Source organism: Budorcas taxicolor, chromosome 6, assembly GCF_023091745.1.
Source record: "Budorcas taxicolor isolate Tak-1 chromosome 6, Takin1.1, whole genome shotgun sequence".
Taxonomy (NCBI): Eukaryota; Metazoa; Chordata; class Mammalia; order Artiodactyla; family Bovidae; genus Budorcas; species Budorcas taxicolor.
The window spans coordinates 15,941,965-15,962,729 of record NC_068915.1 but is presented as its reverse complement, the minus strand read 5'-3'; the positions used below and the strand labels follow the sequence as shown (position 1 = coordinate 15,962,729).

General features: G+C 37.8%; 1 protein-coding gene and 1 non-coding gene across 2 annotated transcripts; one reads left to right on the top strand and one right to left on the bottom strand.

Annotated features, from left to right (window-relative positions):
• Positions 1-1,654: 1,654 nt before the first annotated feature.
• LRIT3 (leucine rich repeat, Ig-like and transmembrane domains 3) lies at positions 1,655-18,919 on the top strand. Its single transcript, XM_052642402.1, has 4 exons — positions 1,655-1,770; positions 4,438-4,910; positions 16,594-16,899; positions 17,817-18,919. The coding sequence occupies exons 1-4, from the start codon at positions 1,655-1,657 to the stop codon at positions 18,917-18,919; spliced, it is 1,998 nt and encodes a 665-aa protein (XP_052498362.1).
• TRNAC-ACA (transfer RNA cysteine (anticodon ACA)) lies at positions 13,454-13,525 on the bottom strand. Its single transcript has one exon. It is a non-coding gene; the product is annotated as a tRNA-Cys (tRNA).
• Positions 18,920-20,765: the final 1,846 nt, after the last annotated feature.

Sequence of the window (20,765 nt, the reverse complement as noted above, 5' to 3'; positions counted from 1 at the left end):
GTCTGCTGATCTCTTGTGCTTCTTCCAAGTGTATTCTGTGCCTCTCTTTGTCATGTGATTCCTTTTGTGTAGTGATCATGTCTTATCCATCTTTCTACCCCTCAGTTCAGTTCAGTTGCTCAGTTGTGTCTGACTCTTTGCAACCACATGGACTGCAGCACACCAGGCCTCCCTGTCCATCACCAACTCCTGGAGTTTATTCAAACTCATGTCCATTGAGTTGGTGATGCCATCCAACCATCTCATCCTCTGTCGTCCCTTTCTCCTCTCACTTTCAATCTTTCCCAGCCTCAGGGTCTTTTCAGATAAGTTGGTTCTTTGCATCAGGTTGCCAAAGTATTGGAGTTTCAGCTTCAGCATCAGTCCTTCCAATGAATATTCAGGACTGATTTCCTTTAGGATGGACTGGTTGGATCTCCTTACAGTCCAAGGGACTCTCAAGAATCTTCTCCAACACCACAGTTCAAAAGCATCAATTCTACCCTTAGGACTTAGTTTAGTGCTTGTACATAGTACAAAGCACTGAATTCTTTAAATGCTCAGTAAATACTGAATGAGCAAATGAATTGTGCAGATTCTGAATCTTTGCAGTATTTTATTTTGAGAAAATTCATTTGATGCTGTTGTTTCTGTATGTGTATTATTAGTTTTAAATAGTGTTTTCCATAATCTTATTTTTATGAAATTAATTTTCTTAAATATTTTTTGATTTAAAGATGATGAATAGAACCATGTCAAAAGAAAATTAAGTGCCTTATATATTTATTACCTAAATCCTTGACTGACCATTCCATTCCATGTTATGGGTATGGAATTAGTTTTTTAAATATTTAATTTTTTTTAGACAGAGCCTAATATATGCTAGCAGACAGGAGAATTGAGCTTCAGATAATGTTTGATTGCTCATAACTTGGGAAGTTTGCTTGGAGCAAAATATGTTCTAGAATAAAGATAATAACCTTCACTGAAAAATGTGTTGATCATGAGCCTGCACTGCATAGTGAGGACCTGGGAGCATCGCAGGATGCTCTCTTACCAGAGTCTCAGTGCTGCTGTGACAGTGGTGAATTCAAGCATTTTGCCTAAAATACTCTAGGTAGTGGACTTTATTTAGTTTGCTTTTGGGGGCTAAGCAGAATGTGGCAATATTGATTAAATCAATTTTATGTCATGCACTTCTATCTTTAAAGCTAAATTTTATAAAACTGAATATTATGCATGCTGGTAGAAAGCAAAAAGTAAAATTTATAATGTTTAACATGCAAGTAATCTACAGTGTTTTCTAACATCTGATAAGACACTGAAGTATTTTGAACATTATGTGTTTCTTCAAGGTATAGTAGCAATACATCTAAGGAAAAGGGATTTGATAGGCATTTCCTGGCAAATTTAGATATGAGAAACTATTGAAATTTTCTTGACACTTGTTTGATTTTTACTTCTCGTAGAATGTGTTATTTTGCTGAAACCAGTTTCAAAGTCTAGGCAGATTGATCCCCTGCAAGCTACGCTTGAAGGTTAAGTAACTACAGATCTCAGCTAATCCTGTGTAATCTGCTGTTACTAAATGGCCATTTGTATTCCTGGCGCACCAGTTTCTGAATGCTTAGGATTTGGTTTTTACCTTTTGTCCAAATAACCTCTAAAAGGAGCCATGCATCTCTTTGCAAGTCTGTGTATTGCACTTAGCTTATTGGAGAGAGTGAGCTGTTTATGTCCTTCACAGTGCACCTGTGATTATCACGGCAGAAATGATGGCCTGGGATCAAGGTATGCTTCTCTCCTTGCTACTCAGTGTTCTGATTCGGAGGAAAAGGACTTAAACCAGATGGCTTTGTTTTGAAAGCAGTTGACTGCTCAGAAATCAGAGAGGAGGCTTAATTTAGATAAGCTTTAATGTAACTGTGTTAATCCTGGTTGCCTACTCCATTGTTTTCACTTCGATCAGTTTAACTCCTTCAAAGCCCCTCAAATTATTTGAAACTCTCAAACACATTGTGTTACTAAAATATTCATTGCACTTGTATTCACACAGTGAACCTGGCAGGAGGTCAAACCACTGAAATCTGTGTGGCCAGTTCAACCTGTTTATAGAAAGCAAAAGTGGGCAGGTCTGATCAGAATGTGTGTGACATGCCCAGATCATTTGCTTCCAGGGTTTTCCCTTTCATTTTGAGGATTATTTATGCCAACTGAATAGACTTTAGGAAGTAGGAAGGACGATCACATGAGTGAAATTAGAGATGTTCATAATCAGAATTTTTCATTTTAAGATGTTAGAATTTGAAAGAAATGGATCAACCTTTTGTGTTGGACAGTGGAACCTTGCAGAAGTTCCTTAACTTCTGTGTTTCTTTAATATATGCTTGTGAAGTGAGAACAGGTGTTTATTTATAATATGCATGAGTCCTTTCAGATAGAAGTTAAATATAAAACAGAACTCTTATTGGCTAAATACAGTAAACTTTTTTTGAGAGAGAAAATTTTTAGTAACAAAGTCAGATTTTTTGTGTGACTCAGTTGAAGTGAACAGTGAGCCTCAAAGTAATTTGTTAAAAGAATCACTCAATTTATGTCTTACAAATTTATACAAATAACTAATAATTAACATATTTTGTATAATTTTTCATGTTATTGTATAAAATTTACTAACTCCTGGTATCTGAGATAATCACTCAAGGTGGTTAAAGACAGAAGAATGTAACAATTTAAGACCTACTTGGCAAAAGATATACTGCAGTTATGACTCAGATCAGACTACCTTTCAGAAAACAGTCACAGAAGTGTTTCCGTCTTCATGGTGGCCCCATTATTGATGCATTTTATAAAAATCATAGCATGTTATACCTGACAAGAACTCCAGAAATAATCATGTGACCACTGTAATTTTTTAAATGAATAAATCATATAGAGACGAAATGGCTTGTCCGAGATCACAGTGTTGAATTGTTGCAGTGACTGGCTGACAAAGAGACTAGGTCTTTTAGCTTCCAATTAAGGCTTTATCCAATACAATGCACTGGAATGGTAACTTAATGAGGAGAAGCTGGATCATTCTGGTATAAAGCACACTGAAATTTGTGATTCAGAATAGAGATGAAGAGGTATGCCTAGAGAATTCCAATGATGCATAGGCACTTCCCCTAAAGAGAGAAGATGAGGCAGCCAGCACATTGCTTATGATGCTTCCTGCTCTTTACATCATGGCCTGGCTTTGAAAATTCACTGATTTAATGTGATGTGTTTTACTGAAAGGCTGTTTTATTGACTGTTTACTACATGTGTAGTGTATCATAATTCAGATGATGCTTTATGTTAATTATTTTCAGCAATCTGGTAGAGCTGAATATATAATGGAAGATAAATAGGTCTTTTTTTTCAGGTTTAAATGAATCTAAATTTTCTGATTTTTCATTCTTTACACCCACACATGGACAGGCTTGTTTTCCTATGCCTGTTTTTCTATATGCCACAAACAAGATCATGATGTCATTTGCGCAAGGTCACTTAAATTGTGAGCGGTAAAAAAAAAAAAAAGCTTGCAGTTAGTTGGTTTATTTCTTAGGCTGAAAACAATGCATTGGTCACACTGTTAAAACAGAGCTTAATTTTGGTCATCCAATATGAACACTTGCCTTTTCTTTCCTCCCTTCCCTCCTTTCTTTCTTCCTTTCTCTTGTGCTCATCTTCATAAGGATCAATTTATAACTTCAATAAGGGATTCTTTTTAAATGGGGCATTTCCTAAAGAAGTTTAGAGTGTACACTTTGGAGCTGGACAGATGTTGGTTTGAAAGATGGTTGTGTAAACCACTAGCTCTGTGACTCTGGGAAGTTACCTAATGTTGATGGGCCTCAGTTATTTTATCTATAAAAATGAGATTGATGATAGTAATAGCAAACACCTATTGAGTGCTTGTTAGCAAACACCAACTGAGTGCCAAGAAGGTGTAAACTTTTCCATCCATTTCAATTAGTCACCATAAGAGTACCATGTGGGAAGATGAGTTGAGACTGGTGAAGTGGCTTCCCATGGCCACGATGTTAGAGCTTAGAGTCAAACCAAGACCAGACTGACTCTAGAGCTGGTACCTTTACCTATTCCCTAATATCAGTTCATAGGGCTGTTGTGATGATTAAAAAGGGGTGCAATGTGATGTATATTGCACATGCCTGACACATAAAAGGCTCAGGTTGAGTCACATGAAATTAATGATATTTGATGGTTTTGAATGTGCAAAAATGGCCATTTCATATGGTTCCACCTAGAAGAAGGTGATGAGGATGACAAATTATTACTGAGCATTAAGCTAGGCTGAATGGATACTTCGTGCAAACCAGTAGGGAATGAAAAATTCAATGCATATTTCAAATAAGTATTACTTTTTTCAAATGCATCTCAGAAAACAGATTTCCTTCCATTGCTTTGTGACACTAGGGCGGTGCTATGTAATGACCTTGATATGAATGAAGTACCTACAAACTTTCCCGTGGACACTGTGAAACTTCGCATAGAAAAGACCGTTATCCGTAGGATCCCCGCCGAGGCCTTCTACTACCTGATGGAACTCCAGTACCTCTGGCTGACTTACAATTCTGTGGCCAGCCTTGACATCAGCAGCTTTTACAACTTAAAGCATCTACATGAGTTGCGCTTAGATGGAAATTCTCTGACGGCTTTCCCTTGGACATCTCTGAGGGACATGCCCCGTCTGAGGACCCTGGATTTGCACAATAACAGAATAACCAGTGTGCCAAAGGAGGCAGTCAGGTACCTGAAGAACCTTGCCTACTTGGATTTATCAAGCAACAGATTAACCACACTGCCACCAGATTTCCTGGAAAGCTGGTCCCACTTAGGGACAGCATCATCCAGAAGCCTGGACCTTCCACCAAGAAGAATTATTCTCGGTAAGCTCACAGCCTCTGGGCTTTTCAGGTCCAGTTTGCTCTGTGTACCTTCTTCAGTTGTCCAGTATTTTTGCATCTATTGGATCTGGTGTTTTACTCTGTACTTGCACTTTTGATGGAGTAGTACCTTTATCATTTGACCGAGGTCAGTTTACCGGCCTGCCCTGTGTAAGGTATAATGACTCTTTTTGTGTCTGTATATGTGCACACCATGTGTGTATGTATATGAGCACGAATGCATCCATGTTTGTGGAATGAGGGCAGCAGGTGTCTGTGTGTGCATGTGAGGGGAGGGAAAGAAACTTGCCTCATAAACTGAGAGACAAATGCTGCTCTTAGAGAACCTGGAAAAGAATGACAAAATCTATCAACCCACTCTGATTCTCACGAGCACATCAGTGCTCCATACTCTGCCACAACTGACGTTTTGCTCTGGTCTCTTTTCAGCCCTTTATCAGGGTCTTCAGGAGGGAGGGAAGAGCATCTGCATCTTTATTAAGTAGCAGTGGTTTAGTTGGTTAGGAAGTATAGCTTCCAGATGTGTGTGTATATATGTGAGTCACTCAGTTGTGTCCAACTTGTTGTGACCCCATGGACTGTAGCCCACCAGGCTCCTTTGTCCATGGGATTCTCCAGGCAAGAATACTGAGTGGGTATCCATTCCCTTCCCAGGGGATCTTCCCGACCCTGGGTTCGAACCCAGGTCTCCTGCATTGCAGGCAGGTTGTTTACCATCTGAGCGAACAGGAAAGCCCTGTAGCCTCCATATATTCTTAATTAAAAAACAAATAAACAAACTAATCTAAACACCAGTTATTTTACTGACCCTAGATGGGTCTCCTAATGGATTTAATCTGTTAGTTTAGCTGTGTTTAATCTTGTGTATTTTGATCCTGAATTTGTTTAGATTCTATGGATATTTATCTTGGATTCTTATCACGTAAGCTCCTTCTAGCAAGCTCTTCTCTTCTCTTTTTGTTTGTCTTCCTACAGTGCCTTGCACAGGGCTCTCCTGAATGCCCAGTAAATGTGACTGCCCAGTTGAAGTCAGTGAAATGAGACCCTTCTCAACAGTATCTGTGGGCAGTGAGGCCTTTTCCCACTTTTGTATGAGACACAGACCTGAAGCTTTGACAAAACAATTTGATTTGCTAAAGTGTCTGCCTGCAGTGCAGGAGACCCGGGTTCGATCACTGGGTCGGGAAGATCCCCTGGAGAAGGAAATGGCAACCCACTCCAGTACTCTTGCCTGGAAAATCCCATGGTCGGAGGAGCCTCGTAGGCTACAATCCATGGGGTCACAAAGAGTCGGACATGATTGAGCGATGACACATGTTTTGTTCATCCCATAAGGCTTTTTTGAATTGCACAAGATATGTTCGTCATGGCTGCAGAAGAAGTTTTAATTCTCAGAAAAATGAAAGAAAATTTAAATGTTTGGTCATTGAAATGACTTATAAGACTTTGGAATGAGAAGCAACTGGGTGCTAAGAAATTGTGCCAGAAATTTCTACTGAGCAAAATCACTTAGTAAATATTTTCTGAAATAAAATATAAGTGAAAGATAAATTTGATATTTTTTATAGAAAGGAAAGTACTATGTATTTTATAATAATTGTAAATGGAGTATAACCTTTAAAAATTTTGAATCACTATATCGTACACCTATATCATATATTGTATCTCAACTACACTTCAATAAAAAGTGTTTTAATTGGAAAAAAAAATAAATACTGTGACAGCACTTAAATGGCTTAGCATTACTTTTGTTGAAATTTATATGCATTTTAGTGCTTATGAAACTAAAAATATTTTCTCCATAAGAACCAAAGAGAGAAAAAGTCACAAAATTTTTCTTGCACAGATGTTTCATGTTTTGACCACTATCTATCCTTCAGACATTTTTGTTTATATAATAAGAGAAGCATTTTAGGGTGGTTAGAGAAAAAAAATCAGTTTAATTTAGCAATTGTTGTGGAGTCCTTAAATATTAATAAATATACTGTGATAGCCATGCAAAACCATACTGTAGTACTTAATTACTTTATTCTAGTGACTAGTTTGATTCTTATGAGTAACATTAATGGCTAGATATTTTCATAACTTAAAATTTCATAGCATAGGAGTTTTATTTTGCTATGTATTTTTAAAAGTTTCTTTGAATCCAATTCCTAATTCTAATAATATTACTCAATGGAGATACAGACTAGAAAATAAAATCAAATTACTAAGTGGCTACTAATAGCTCTCTAATGATTAGTTGCTAATATTAATATGAAGAAATAATTTTATAGAATATTAATACTTTCTTTTTGCTTTCCTTGCCTTTTGAGTCAGATCCACAAAACATCACTTAGACCAAAGTCAGTGAGGTTATCACCTATATTTTCTTCTAGAAATTTTATGGTTTGAAGTCTTATATTCAAGTCTTAAATCCATTTTGAGTTAATTTTTGTGTATAGTGTAAGAAAGTGGTCTGCTGCTGCTGCTGCTGCTAAGTCGCTTCAGTCGTGTCCGACTCTGTGCGACTCCATAGACGGCAGCCCACCAGGCTCCCCCGTCCCTGGGATTCTCCAGGCAAGAACACTGGAGTGGGTTGCCATTTCCTTCTCCAATGCATGAAAGGGAAAAGTGAAAGTGAAGTCGTTCAGTCATGTCTGACTCCTAGCGACCCCATGGACTGCAGCCCACCAGGCTCCTCCATCCATGGGATTTTCCAGGCAAGAGTACTGGAGTGGGGTGCCATCGCTTTCTCCGAGGTAGTGGTCTAGTTTCGTTCTTTTTCATGTGGCTGTCCAGCTATCCCCACACCACTTATTGAAGACTGCCCTTTCTCCTTTTCATGTTCTTTATTCCTGTGTTGTAAATTGTCCACACCTGTGTGGATTTGTTTCTAGGCTTTCAGTTCTGTTCCACTGATCTGTGTGCCTGTTTTTGCACTAGTACTATACTCTTTGATTTTTACAGCTTTGTACTATAATTTGAAGTCTGGAACCATAGTATCTCCAGCTTTTTTCTTTCTCAAGATTATTCTGGCTATTTGGGATCCTCTGTGGTCTGATACAAATTTAAGAATTGTTTGTTGTAGTTCTGTGAACTATGCCATTGAAATTTTGATTAGATAGCATTGGATATATAGGTCACTTTCGGTAATATAGTTATTTTGAAAATATTAATTCTTTCAATCTATGAGCACAGTATATCATTCCATTTATTTTCATCATCCTCAATTTCTTTCATTAGTGTCTTATAGTTTTTTGTGTGCAGATTTTCATTTTCTTAGTTAAATTTATTTCCAGGTATTTTATTCTTTTTGTTGCAATTATAAATGGGATTGTTTTCTTAATTTTTCTTTCTGATTGCTGTTGTTAGTGTATAGAAATGCCACAGATTTCTGTATATTGATTTAGTATCATGTGAGTTTATTGAATTCATGGTTCTTTTTTTGGTGGTTTTTTAGTGTTTTCTATATATAGTTTCATGTCATCTGCAAATAGTGACAGTTTTGCGTCTTCCTTTTTAGATACAAGTGCCTTTTTTTTTTTCTTTTTTTTTTGGCTAGTACTTCCAGTATAGTGTTGAATCAAAGTGGTGAGACTAAGCATCCTTACGTTGTTTCTAATCTTACTCAGCTTTCCATCCTTGAGTATGGTGTTAACTATGAGTTTATCATATATGGCTTTTACCATGTTGAGGTACATTCCCTCTATACCCATTTTGTTGAGAGTTTTTTTTTTAATCATAAATGGATTTTGAATTTTGTCAGATGCTTTTTCTGTATCTATTGAGAGGATCATGTGTTTCATCCTTCAATTTGCTAAATGATATGTTACACTGATTAAATTGTGGATGTTAAACCATCCTTGCATCCTTGGAATAAATTCCACTTGGTTATGGTATATGATCCTTTTACTGTATTCTGGGATTTGGTTTGCTAATATTTTATTGAGGAACAGTTCAGATTATTTACAAACTTACACAAGAATACTTTTAGTATAACATTAAATTTATGTAATTTTACATGATCATGCAATAATATATGATCATGAGTATTTTACAATTTGCAAAGAAAAAGACTAAAAGTTATACTAATTGATTAACTGTTCTCTTTGACATCTTTCTGCTTTTCTGTATTTTCAAAATGTTCTGCAGTGATCATGCATTACTTTTTATAATCATAATAATAAGCAATAAAAGATATTTTGAAACATGTCCAGTCATGTGTGGCAGCTGACCAAAGCAAAGTCATGACTGCTGCATAACAAAATGGGGAAAGAAATGCTACCCTCTGCAAAGAAAACTTGTTCATGTGTGTGCATCACACACAGAAAACTCAGTTTTCACATCTGGAAAATGGAGATAACAGGATTTACTTCATCTTGCTAATAGAAATGTAATGAGAATGCAGTTTATGTTACAATCTTTTAGAATATAAATCGGACAGTTGCTGAGGCTATGATTTTAGATCAACAACAATCCATAGCAATTGTGACTGAGATGTGAGTATCTTACAAAGAAGGACTTCTCTAGTTTGACTTTTTTTGTTAAACTATCATGTACCAAAGTCTTCCAATTTCATTGTTTAAATATGGTAGTGAGAACCAACTCTAGATTATTTAGAACTCAAGTGCTTAACTGTAGCAATTATATCTTTCCAGGTGCCCTGTTTACTTTTGTACTATTATAATGGAATACATTCTCTTTTCATTTCTTTTTTATTACCCTATGTTTATTGTTAACAGATTGTTTATAATAGTAATAGTAGCTAATACTGATGGATGCTAGGCCAAGCCGAGTTCTTATAATTTATGGATATAACTTCTTCTAGTCTCACATTAACCCCATGATAAGTACTGTAACACTTACCCAGATTCATTTATTCCATAGTGATGGAGGTAGGGTTTGAATACAAACCATTTGGTTGTAGAACCCTTGCTCTTCCCCACTGCTTGGTAATGCAAGGTATGTAGTAATACCAGAGTTATTTTCGTCATATATATTATTTTACTGATCTATTTAAATCAAATATTTATTTAATAAAGAAGAATTTAGGGAGAAGCTTTTCAGTTACTCCATTTCTCTTCCGTGTGAATAAAAATATCAACCTAATAAAATTGTCCTTTAATGTAGTTATAAAATGTAAAGTAGTGTCCTGCAAATAAGCATTTAAATTAACTATGAAACTAGACTGATTTGCAGTACAGGTAAATTTCCATGACCTCTTTTTCAAGAATAAGGAAATATTTACACAGGCAAAGTTTGTAAGGCCTAACACTGTTTACCTTGGAGGAAAAACTCGGTAGTAGAAGAGTATAAATTGCTTTTTTGTGTTCTTCTTACGGGAACCTAAAGTTGGTTAGTTGTAAAGGGCTCTTCTATTCAGAATGGCTTCCTTGGTGGCTCAGGAGTAAAGAAGCCGCCTGCCAATGCAGGAGATGGTTTTGATCCCGGGGTCGGGAAAATCCCCTGGAGAAGGACATGGCAACCTACTCCAGTGTTTTTGCCTGGGAAACCCCATGGACAGAGGAGTCTGGTGGGATACAGTCTATGCAGTCATAAAAGAGTCAGACACGATTTAGCAACTAAACAACAAAAAATTCAGACTGGAGTTTGCCAAAGGGCAGTGGTGGCCCTGAGTATTCCCACAAAATTCTGTAAAATGGCATTAATTTAGTTTGACAAATACTTCTGATTCTCTATTGGCTTACCTGCTCTTTCCTAGGCACAAAGAAGACAAATCCATACAATTAAGGCTTACCCTTTGCCAGACATTCATCTGAGGACTGCCTGGCAGAGTCTCAGGCTCTAGGACAACCCCATGAGGTGGGTCTGTAATTGTCATCATCTTCTTTTTCCAGCCGGTAAAGAGGCAGAGTTTCAACTTCACAGTCCATCTCCAGAGACATCACTTTTATTTTTTAAACTTTAAAAACAATTTTATTTTTAAAAATTTAATTAAAAATTTTTTTTGGCTGCACCGTATGGCTTATGGGATCTCAGTTCCCTGACCAGTGATTGAGCCCAGGCCATGGCAGTGAAAGCTGGGAATCCTAACCACTAGGCAATCAGGGAACTCCTTAAACTATTTTTTAATTTGAGGAATTGAGATATCATATGCATACCGTGAATCTTGTGTACAATTTAGCAAATGATGGTAAACCTATACCTGCACAAAACACACACCCTCATCAAGATACAGAGCATTTCCATCACCCTAGAAAGTTTCCCTGTGCCCTGTCTCATCAGTCTTTCCCCACCCCAGAGAACTACTACTTTTATTTCTATGACCATAAATTAATTTTGCCTAATCTATAATTTCATTTGAGGTGCTTTTGTGCTTGGCTTCTTTCACTCAACATTATATATTTTTTTGAGATTCAACCATGTCATTGCACATGTTGGTAGTTTCTTATTGCTCACTCTATTCAATTGTAGAAGTGTACCAGTTATTCATCTTTTGTCCTGTTGTTGGACAGATGGACTGTTTCCAGTTTTTAGCTTTATTATGAATTAAGCTGCTATTCACATTTTTTGTGCAAAGTTTTAGTGGCTATGCTCTCATTTCTCTAGGATAAATCCCTAGGATTGAAATTGTTAAGTCACAGGATAAGCTTTATTATGAATTAAGCTGCTATTAACATTTTTGTGCAAAGTTTTTGTGGCTATGTTCTCATTTCTCTAGGATAAACTCCTAGGATTGAAATAGTTAAATCATAGGATGGCTAGATATATAACTTTTTAAGAAAGAAACTGCCAGTTTTCCAGAGGTTGTGCTGTTCTACACCTCCATTAGCACGGTCTGTTCCACATCCTCAGCAGCACTTGACATTGTCAGTCTTTATTATTTTTGTTATTCTTGGGAATGGTTATGTCAGGGGAGTGGTATTATATTGTCATTTTAGTTTGCATTTCCCTGATGAGTAATGATATTGACCATTTACATTTACTTATTGACCATTTACATTTACTTATTGACCATTGGTATATTTATAATTTTTAATGTTTATCTTTTTATTACTGAGTATAAGTCTTCATTAATTATATGTATTGTGAATATTTTCTCAAGTCTGTGACTTGTCTATTGATTTTCTTCATGATGTCTTTTTTTAAAAAAATTTTCTTCATGATGTCTTTTGTAAGAAAGCTTAAAATTTTGATGACATCTGATTTATCAGTTTTTCCTTTTATTGTTAGTGATGTCTGTGTACCATCTAAGAAATATTTGCATACCTACAGGTCAGAGGAAGCCCCCTTGTGGCTCAGATGGTAAAGAGTCTGCCTGCAATGCAGCAGACCCAGGTTCGATCCCTGGGTTAGGAAGATCCCCTGGAGAAGGAAATGGCAACCCACTCTAGTAATCTTGCCTGGAAAATCCCATGGATAGAGGAGCTTGGCAGGTACAGTCCATGGGGTCACAAAGAGTTGGACATGACTAAGCGACTTCACTTTCACTTTCACAGGTCATAGAGATAGACTTTCTTTGTAGTTTTAACTTTTATATTCAGTTTTTAGCTTTATATTCTTAGTTTTTATGCTTATAACTATGACCCAGCTCAAGACAGTTTTTGAGTATAGTATGAGGTAGGGATTAAGGTCTATTTGTTCCCAAATAGATGTCCAGGAGTTCTAGCACCATTTGTTAAAAAGGCTTTACGTTTTGAATTGTTAAGGAAAACTGCCTCCACAAAGTTGACTAAGGCATGATTTTGCCTTCAAGAGCTTATAGTCTATAGAATAGCTTTTGTACTGGAATTTATTGCTGACTTTTCATAAAGAATAGCATATCCAACTACTGTGATGCACAAAAAACATTATCCTTTGAGAAATGGAACAAGGCAAAGTTCATTTACCCCTATCCAAGAGTAGTTTAAAATTAATTAATGCAAATTACTGGTTGTGGTTGGCACTTTGCCAAGGAATGCAGTATAAGTAATAGTTTAACTTTCAGTGAGTTCTTGTAGCTTTGTCCCCAGAAGAAAAAAACATTGAATGTGTTCAGCTCTAGATTACTATTATTATTAAAGCTTTAAAAGTTGTACCCTTAACTTTAGATGTTCATAGCATGAATAAATATTTTATTTTTGAGGGATTTAAAAATAAACACATAGCTTTTAGATGTAATCCTTTGGATTAATTTTTACAGAATTTTGTTTTACCATTAACACTTTTTTTTTTAACAGTTTCAAAGTATAAATGAAACTCTTAATTTTATAGCTCTTGATCTTTCCCTATATAGACAGTTATGCTGCAAATATTGCTGTTTTAACACTTGTTATTTGTAGATGACAGCACTTACAGCTGCCACCCATACTCTAGATGCTTTTAGGTGGCAAAGAGATAAGTGAATTATGGTGGAAGAAGCATTAGACTAGGAGGCTCAAACACCTAGGACTTGGGACCCTAAGTGAAAGTGAAAGTGAAGTCACTCAGTCATGTCCGACTCTTTGCAACCCCATAGCCTGTAGCTTACCAGGTTTCTCGGTCCATGGGATTTTCCAGGCAAGAATACTGGAGTGGGTTATCATTTCCTTCTCCAGGAGATCTTCCCTAGCCAGGGATTGAACCTGGGTCTCCCGCATTGTAGGCAGACGCTTTACCGTCTGAGCCACCAGGGAGACTCTAAGCTACTTACAATGTCAAGGCAATAATTTCTTTGTGCCTTAATGTCTTCTGGTATGAAATAGGAAGAATCATACTAGCTTCCTGAGGTCAGTATAAGACATATATACGGTTGTTAAGAATGAGAACTTTAAGATCAGGATAGTGAAAGTGAAAGTTGTTCACTGACTCTTTGCGACCCCATGGCCTATACAGTCATGGAATTCTCCAAGCCAGAATACTGGAGTGGGTAGCCATACCCTTCTCCAGGGGATCTTCCTGACCGAGGGATCCAACGCAGGTCTCCTGCATTGCAGGCAGATTCTTTACCAGCTGAGCCGCCAGGGAAGCTCAAGAGTACTGGAGTGGGTAGCCTATCCCTTCTCCAGTGGATCTTCCCGACCCAGGAATCAAACCAGGGTCTCCTGCATGGCAGGTGGATTCTTTACCAGCTGAGCTACCAGGTTACCCTAAAGCAGGGTAAAATGTAGACCCTCTACAATTTTTGATACGTGCAGTATTTGTCTCATAGGAAGCAGCCAATAACTGCTGCTTTGTGTTGTTATTATTTTAGTTTTAACTTTTATGAAAGTATAACTGACTTACAATGTGTTTAATTTCTGCTGTATAGCAAAGTGACTCAGTTATGCATGTATCTATTCTTTTCCATATGGTTCACCACAGGATATTAAATGTAGTTTCCTGCGCTGTACAGTAGTACCTTGTTTTCTATCCGTCCTATATGTAATAGTTTGTATCCGCTAATCCCAAACTCCCAGTCTTTCCCTCCCCTCCTCTACTCCCCCCTTGACAACCACAAGCCTGTTCTCTATATCTGTAAGTCTGTTTTTGTTATTATTTTATAAAGAAAAAATCTGGCATACAAAGTCAAAGTCTTTTGAAAATATGAGTATTCTACACATATTATATTATATGACAGAATGAATTTGATATTTATTGGCAGGTTGAGTAGAATTTAAATCAGTATTAGAGAACTGATTATAGATTCATGGCACTAAATGTGAGAAGAAGGTTAAGGTAATTCATCCATGAAAGAAAAGAAGTTTCTAATATAGAAGATAGTAGAAATAGTAAGGTTTACCAACACTGGCAGAGAAATATGAACCACGCACAAAGTGCTGTTATAATAAAAATAGGCATAGAGAGAAATCCGGAATTTATGAATGGTTAAGTCTTCCACCATGGTTAGACTTTTTTAAACTTGTGGTTCTATTTTTTCTTCTTAAAAATCAGTACAAATCCACTCCACAACCACAAATCTCTTTGAGATAAATCTTTTCTAAACTTGGGCTTTTTTTGTAAGGCTGGTATGGGATATCACCCTTAAGATCCTTAAGATTTCTGTCTGACTGAATGCTCTGAAGGCACCATCTTAGATCTTTCTGAGATCCTAGCAACTAATTGTATAGAACCACCCACCTGAATTTGACTTTTGCTCTGAGACCCTTTCTTAATTTGAGAATTTTGGAGAGGGTGGTGTAAGAAGCAGTTTTATTGGGTTTAGCTCCTTTACATTTACCGATTCTTCCTTTAGCTATTGTCTCTTTATATTTTACTATGAGCAGCAAGAAGACACCAGGCAGCAGTGTCAACACCACATGGAAATATCCTTAGCTGCTGCTGCTGCTAAGTCACTTCAGTCGTGTCCGACTCTGTGTGACCCCATAGACGGCAGCCCACCAGGCTCCCCCGTCCTTAGGATTCTCCAGGCAAGAACTCTGGAGTGGGTTGCCATTCCCTTCTCCAATGCATGAAAGTGAAAAGTGAAAGTGAAGTCGCATCCGATTCTTAGCAACCCCGTGGACTGCAGCCTAACAGCCTCCTCCATCCATGGGATTCTCCAGGCAAGAGTACTGGAGTGGGGTGCCATTGCCTTCTCCATCCTTAGCTAGAACATTCATTTCATTGAGTACATTTTCTATTTTCCATGTTAACCACCGTGATAGTGTTGCCAAGCTTTCTGCTGCTTCATAACAAGGGTGTGCCCTTTTGTCTACTTCCCAATAATATTTTTCTCACTTTTCTTTACGCTTTCACTGACAGCCTCTTTGAAGGGTACAACACTTTGGCTAACAGTCCTGAAAGCCAAGGCAGATCCTGAAGGCGCTTGCACCTGGAGGCTGTCAGCTAACTGTATTTCCTGCCGCTGATTCTCTCTTGAAGGGGGATTTGAGCAGTGTACCTCCATGGCCACTACATGGGACATTCATGCCAAGCCATGTTCTACCACTTTTTTCCAATCTTGTTACCTAACTTTGCCTATGTCTCACTCTCTGCTTTCGTTACACAGAAGTTGTACTACCTCAAAGTCACACAAAATATTGACATATTTCAGGTTGAGCTAGGTGCCTCTCAGCACCCTATAATAATATTAATAATAATATGAATACTTTCTGGCACTCTAGAAGCTGTCACCATATTTATGACATTCTGTGATACTTGACTTCAGATCTTGACTTTGACACTAATCAGCTACATGACCTTGGTCAAGTTATTTGGTTTCTCTGTGAATCAGCTTCTTCATTTTTAAAATGGGGGAAACAATACTCTTTTCATAGAACTGTAGGGATTAAATCAAATAATAACAGGTAAGTGCTTGGAACAGAGTCTAGTATATAATAAATGTTCAATAACTATTAGCTATGATCATTAAAGGATTTCCAGGTGGCTCAATGGTAAAGAGTCTGCCTGCAATGCAGGAAACCCAAGTTTGATCCCTGGGTTGGGAAGATCCCCTGGAGAAGGAAATGGCAACCCACTCCAGTATTCTTGCGAGAAAGTCTGATGGACAGAGGAGGCTGGCGAGTGACAAGTCTGTGGGGTCACAGAGCGGACACAACTGAGTATGCATGCACACACCCATGATTGCTGATGATTTGAACCGACAGGACACATTGAATTTGGTGGCTGGAGGGCAGGGTAAAACTGACAGAGAGGTGACTCTGACCCCTCAAAGTACTTATGGTTTCAGGGCCAGAGTGCAGAAATGCCATCCCACGAGGCTGTGAGTAGACAGATGTCATCAGGAAAAACTTTATCAACCTTTTCCTCCTTTCTGGTCTAGGTCTGCAGGACAACCCATGGTTCTGTGACTGTCACATTTCCAAAATAATGTCATTGTCAAAAGTCGCTGACCCTGCAATAGTACTTCTTGATCCGATGATGGTGTGTAGTGAACCGGAACGCCTCACGGGGATTTTGTTTCAGCGGGCTGAGCTGGAGCAGTGTCTGAAGCCATCAGTGATGACCTCGGCTACCCAGATCACATCTGCTCTGGGCAGCAATGTCCTGCTGCGGTGTGATGCCACTGGCTACCCCACCCCTCAGCTCACATGGACCAGACCAGATAGTTCACCAGTCAATTATACAGGTATCTTCTTAATTCAGGCCTTTGAAATAAGGTGTTTACAAATGTCTGAACTTAATCTTGTGTTTTTGTATGGTTTGAGATTGGCTGGCTATTTCTAATAAAATATTGCTAAGAGTGTTGAATGGAAAAATTTTGGAAGGTACACTTTACTGATTAATATTTTCCTTTGTTTATCTGATTAACCACATAGATGAAATTAGACAATCTGATTTTTTTTTCTTAGATGGAAAACAGTGTGATTCAGCATCTGGGTGGTTGCAGATAGGCCTCTGTCTTTAACTTTCCTCCATCAGAGGAAAATTAAAAAAAAACAACAACAAACTCATGGTTTACCAGGTTATCTAAATGAAATATACTGTGAAAGGAAGGAACAGAAGTTATGACCCCTCCATGCTAGAAAACGATCCATGATGCCTTCTGACCGTGTGGATGGTTGGCATTTTATTACAATGAAAAAATATTTTGAGAAATATTTAAATAATATCTTGTGATAAACATTTTATAGAATCACAGTAGGTTGAAATTGGAAGGGATATCTGAGATCACTTTGTCTTATCCCCTTATTTAAAAAGTGTGGAAACAGAGGTCCAAAAACTGATGGCTTGTCTAGAATCACATACTATTTAGTGACAAAAGTTTACTACTTAAGGCCAAAGTTTCTTAATTCTCAGCCCCATGTATTTTTAAAATACTATTTCCCATACAAACCTCATGTCACCTGGCATGTCCTAGATTTCCATATAAACCACTTACAGAACCATCACCTGCCTTCAGAGACTTGCAGTGTGCTGCTTCTCTCTTCGCTTATGTGAGAGGTATGCGTGTAGGACCAGAAATTGTTTACTTTTCAGTTAGCATGTTGCTCAAGTCTTTTCTTTCCTTTTTTCTCACAGAGTATGCATTTTTCTTTATTCCAGTAATTCAGGAATCTCCAGGGGAGGGAGTCAGATGGTCCATAATAAGCTTGACGGGCATTTCTTACATGGATGCTGGGGATTACAAATGTAAGGCCAAAAACTTGGCTGGGATGTCAGAAGCTGTGGTCACTGTGACAGTGGCCGGTGATGTCACAGCCACTGTCTCATCAGATGATTCTGAAAGAAGAACTGGGGATCACCCTGAACAAGAGGTCCAGCCGGGATCTAGAGGCCCTGCGCCTCTGCCTGGTTCATCATCGTCTCCCTGGCCTTATTCCTCCTCTTCCACTTTTCCTCCTACTTCAACTTCATCTCCTCCCTCCACTGCTTCCTTCTCCTTGTCTCCTTTCTTCTCCTCCACTGCTTCTTCAGCTACAACTCCAAGCACTAGAATATCCACAAGCACCACCACGGCTAGCCGACAGTCGCTCAGCCCAGATGGGAAAAGAAGTGCTAAGGCAGAGATGGGTGGCGGGAAGCTTCCCTCAGTGAGCGCAAGTAGAAGAGAAGAGTTGGCACTGTTGGATCGAGCCCTGCGGAGGGAAGCGAATGCCACAATAGAAAACCTCCAGGTGGTCAGCGAAACAGGAGAAAGTGTGGTTTTGACATGGGACACCGTTAACACCACCCAGAACTCGGAAGTGACCGTGTTTTATTCCAAATATGGTGAGAAGGACCTGCTGCTGCTTAATGTGAACTCCAGCAAGAACCGAGTCACCATAAATGGCTTGCTGCCTGGTTGGCAGTATATAGCATGTGTCTGTCCAAAGGGAATGCCTCCCCAGAAAGACCAGTGTATCACCTTTTCTACTGACAGAGCTGAAGAAGGAGATTCTCAAGAGTCTTTCCTGATGGTGGTGAGTGGTGCTGCCTGCGTTGCTGTCTTGCCGTTGATTTTTTTCCTGTTGTACAAAGTTTGCAAACTTCAGTGTAAGCCAGACTCCCTCTGGGAAGATGATTTGGCAAAAGAGACTTATATCCAGTTTGAAACGCTGTCCCCCAGGTCTCAAAGTGTAGGGGAACTGTGGACGCGAAGGCCCAGAGCCGAATCAGAAAAACTGCTGCTTTGCTCTAGGTCAAGTGTGGAGTCTCCTGACTATTAAAAGTGAGGGTTCTGGATCGGAGTATTATTGCTAAGGTTTTACAGCTCAGGCACATGTGAGCTCCACAGAATTTCTTTCACAAAATTAAGGATCTAGGGGTATAGTTGACCCTCTGTTTGGATGACTTTTGGACGCTTTTCACATCCTTTATGAAAAAAATCACAGATGGAGTGGTTTTAAGTGTGTTTAAAAAAATCATGAGACTTCTGAACTGAAAAGACAAATAATTTTGATTTTTGTTTTTCTGTAGAAAATGTCCATAAAAATCATTTTTAGGGTAGTGCTAAGTCAGCTAATAATATGTTTTAGGATAATGCTTTAGTTCTTAAAAATAAATTCATGTGAAAATAGTCATAAAAAGTAAACTCTGAATTTTAAAAAGATAGCTTTTGGGGGCAGTGAAGAAAGATTAGTACAACCAGTTAAGCCTTGATGTTCCTTCTTGTTCAAAGTGCTCTATGGCTCTAAGCACTGGTTCAAAGTGCTTGCTGGGCACGTTTGCTGCCATTGCCTGGTAGAGTGGAACAGTACATAATTTTGCTTTCACTATGGTTAAATGCAACCCAGTGGCTGGGGAGGGCTCCAGCTCTTAGTACCATTATGCATTATAATATAGTATAGTGGTATTCATATTGAAAGTATGAAAAAAACTTCCCTTGTCCTTAGAAACATGGGTACTAGCAAAAATAAGTTAAAAAGAGGATCATGGCAAATAGTAAGACCATTTTGAGAAGATAGTAACTGTTGCATTCTAATACATCTGCTAACAGACTGTATGGGGTCTTTAAAAAAAAATGTACTCATTTTAAAACAATCTCTTTAATAGTTTTATATTTACTCTTCTTTTCCCCTTCCCTCTTTGCTTCTCTCCCTCCCCTCCCCTTACTTCCTTCACTTTTTTTTACCTTCTGCTTTGTCAGAAAATATTCATGCAGCCAAAGGATAATGGCTAAAGAGTTTGTTTTTTGCCATGTTATATTTTGATTACCTGGATAAAGGAATGATCTTTGAAAGTCTTTTAGATCCAAAAAGGATGTCTTAGGATTTTGAAAGAGCAAATTCAGTGGGTTGATTTAGTCAAACTCAAGGTTAAAGACATCATGGAAATTTGATTGGAGTGGGCCACATGATTAGATAGGAAAGGGAATTGATAAATAAAATTTAGCTTTTCTAAAAAATTTTTAAAAATTTTTACTAAATATTTATAAAATATTTACTAAATATTATATTCTCTACATTGAAGATTTTAGAGTATGGAACAGATTTATAAAGGTGTGTCAGGAGTCATGAAATATACTGAAAGGCAAGTTCTAAGAAAATATTATATTTTACATAAGAAACAAATAGGCTAGAATGTAACACATTGTGGAAATCATAATATAAGCAGCCAGGGGAAGAAAAACTTCTCATTCCAAATGGTTTTTAATTAAAAAGAAAAAGAGAAATCTAGTTTCACTGTAATCTGTATTAGAAGATTAGCATGGATGGATGTCCTGCTCAGAACTCCCAAACCTCACCTTCTTATCCTCTTTCCTGTCCTTTCCAACCTGTTTGACCTCGGTGCTTTCATCACTATGTGCATTGTCTAATAATCTAACAGTTTTAAATTCAGTATTCATTTTTTGGATTTTAAAAAAACAAATACCTTTTAAAGACAGTTTTGTGTTCAACTTACGTTAGATGATTTATTTTAAATTTAATGACTGCAAAAACATGCATTTCTTTACTCTAAAAGCATCATGGAATTTCATTGCCATATTTAAAAAGTTCATATAAACCAACTGCCAAAATACTACCACCTTAGAAATAATATAGCTGTGGGCAAATGTTACAGACTGCTGAGCCA